At 66.8% G+C, this 2,626-nt stretch overlaps 1 protein-coding gene across 1 annotated transcript in view; it reads right to left on the bottom strand.

Annotated features, from left to right (window-relative positions):
• The window catches only part of LRRN2 (leucine rich repeat neuronal 2), a 2,559-nt gene extending 825 nt beyond the window's left edge, over positions 1-1,734 (bottom strand). Inside the window, exon 1 of the mRNA XM_026053076.1 lies at positions 46-1,734. Within this exon, the coding sequence (XP_025908861.1) occupies positions 46-1,721 (1,676 nt within the window). The 5' untranslated portion in view covers positions 1,722-1,734. The remainder of the gene's footprint in view (positions 1-45) is intronic.
• Between the last annotated feature and the right edge of the window lie 892 nt (positions 1,735-2,626).

The following is a 2,626-nucleotide window of genomic DNA, read 5'->3' as shown; positions in this document are numbered from 1 at the left end:
GGGAGGCGCGCGGCGCGCGGCGCGTCCCCGCGCGGGCTGCCCCACGTGAGCCGCGCCGAGAGCGTGTTGAGGGGCGGCTGCCAGGCGAGCAGCACGCGGTAGGGCTGCACCTCCAGCACCGCCAGCTCCAGGCCCGCCTCGCTCGGCGGGAAGGCGCTGCCCACCGTCACGCTCACGCTCTTGGTGGCGGCGCCCAGCAGGTTGTGGGCCACGCAGGCGTAGAGGCCGGCCTCGCGCGCCGAGATGCCGCGGATCTCCAGCGTCCCCTCGGGGTGCACCCTGTAGCGCCCGCCTTGCGCGGACGGGAGCAGCTTAACGCCCGACGGGGCCACCCAGTAGATGTCCGGTTCCGGCTCCGCCAGCGCGCGGCAGTGCAGGGAGACGTCGTCGCCGGCGGCCACCGCGAGGCGGGCCGGGAAGCTCTGCGCGGGGATGAGGGGAAGGCAGCGATCCGTCATGTCCCGGAAGGGCACGGCTCGGAGGTGGCGCCTCTGCAGGTCCGGGGGCTCGGCGCACAGCGTGGACTGCGGCTCGATGAAGCGGACGCGGGTCTCGGTGCTGTTGACCCAGCGGAGGACGCAGTCGCAGCGGAGCGGGTTGCCGTGGATGCTGATCTCCTGCAGGTTGGGCAGGGCCTCCACCGTCTGCTTATGCAAGGCACTTAAGGCGTTGTTGTTGAGCATGAGGGTTTCCATCTGAGGAAGGTGGTGGAAAGCGCTGGGGTGGATGAAGGAGAGCTTGGGGTTGTTGGTCATGTCCAGCTTGGTCAGCTCGGGGAGGTTGATCAAGGCAAACTTGTCTATGGAAACCAGCTCCTCCATGTTGTTCAGCCCCAGCTCCTTGAGGTGCAGCATGTTCACAAAGTCACTTTGCTTAACCCTCTGCAAGGGGTTTTTGTTCAAATCTAGGAACTTGAGGCCGGGAACTTGCTGCAGCGCCCGCTTGGGGACCTCCACGAGCTTGTTGTCGTAGAAAGAGAGGCTCTCGAGGCTGCGCAGCCCCTCCAGCGCATAGTCCGAGATCTCCCGCAGGTTCATCCCGGCCAAGACCAAGCTCCGCAAGTTCGCCAGCGGCCTGAAATTCAGATCCAAGATCGCATCCACCTTGTTCCCTCCGATCATGAGGATCTCCAGGCTGGGAAGCATCTGGAACCAGCGGCTGTCAACCGTTCTCAGCAGATTGGAGTTGAGGTGGAGCCGGAGGAGGCTGCCGAGGCCGGCGAAAGCCCTCGGCGAGATCCTGCGCAGCTGGTTGTGGTTCAGGTAGAGCTCCTGCAGGCTGCCCAGCCCGGGAAAGCTGTCGTCGGGCAGCCGCGCCAGCTGGTTCTCCTCCAGGTGCAGGCTCAGCAGCCGCGGCATGTTGGCGAGGCCCAGGTCCCCGACACGGGAGAAGCTGTTCTGCGACAGGTCGAGCTCGGAGAGGTTGCGCAGATAGGCCAGCTCGCCCCGCTCCAGCCGCGCCACCTTGTTGCCCTGCAGCAGCAGCGTGTGCGTGGCCGGCGGCAGGTCCGCGGGCACGGCGGGCAGCAGCAGGTCGTTGCAGTCCACGGTGGCGGCCTCGCGGTACACGGAGCGCGGCGAGTACCAGGGCCGCAGCTGGCACACGCAGCGCCGCGGGCAGCCCACCTTCCAGGGCACCGCGGCGGCGCCGGCGGCGGCGGCAACGCACAGGAGGAACAGGCCCGTCTGGAAGCCCCGCATCTTCCCGGGCACCCAGGACATCGGCACACGGAGCGGGGCGCGCGCGCCGGGGGAGGCGCCGGGCCCAAGCGCCGGCACGCGGGGCCGGCCGCGCTCCGGGCGCCGCCGCCGGCTCATCCCGCGCCCCGCGGCCGCCCCGTCAATCAGCGCCGCGCCGCTGCGGCCCCCCCGAGCCGTTCGCTCGGCCGCTCGGCTGCATCCCTCGCGCTGCTCCTCAAGGTCCTTCCTGAAAGAGGCCGGACGAGAAGGTGGGTTAGAGGAGAGCTCGCGCACGCAACGCGGGAGCGGGAGCGCAAGCAGCGGGACGGAGACGCCGGCGACGTCTGCAGGTGCCACTCGCAGGGCACGGATCACCTGCAGCCCCACGCGGCTCAATCCCCCACTCTCTGCACCAAATAGAAAGGAAACTGGAGCTCCTTTCCCTCCGGATCTGCTCTTTGCTGTGCCGCGGCCCCCCTCGAACGCAGATCCTCATTTCCTGATTTTCTCATTTTCTCATTTTCTGGTTGTTGCCGCCGCCGGCCTTTTCCACGGCCAAGGGCTGCCCGGATCACAGGCGCTCCGGGAAGGATTTGAACGTCCCCCCTACATCCAGCATGCGCAATAGCCCTGGGGAAGCCGATGCCAAGCAGGAAAAGCAGGATTTTAGGGGCAAAAAACAACCCCCCCCCCTTCCTCCAGGGTCTCCACCCAGCTCTCATCTCGGGAATAGCACAAAAAAGGGGGGAAAAACCAAGAGAAATCCCAACGGAGAGCAGCCCCGTGAACCTCTCCCGCCACGTGTGCCTGGCGCTGCCTTTCAAGCCGCCTCCCGGCCGAGCAGCACTAACGCACAGGAAGGATCTATTGATTTCTGCCTCCTTTGGAGGGCCCCGCATCTTCCTTTTCAAGTGCACGGGCATTTCTGCAGCGATCAATCTCCCCGG

The sequence above is a fragment of the Nothoprocta perdicaria genome, unplaced genomic scaffold (genome assembly GCF_003342845.1).
Source record: "Nothoprocta perdicaria isolate Ctin4 unplaced genomic scaffold, notPer1 scaffold_97, whole genome shotgun sequence".
In the NCBI taxonomy this organism is placed as follows: Eukaryota; Metazoa; Chordata; class Aves; order Tinamiformes; family Tinamidae; genus Nothoprocta; species Nothoprocta perdicaria.
The sequence above is the reverse complement of the archived record's forward strand: the minus strand, read 5'-3'. Positions and strand labels throughout refer to the sequence as shown.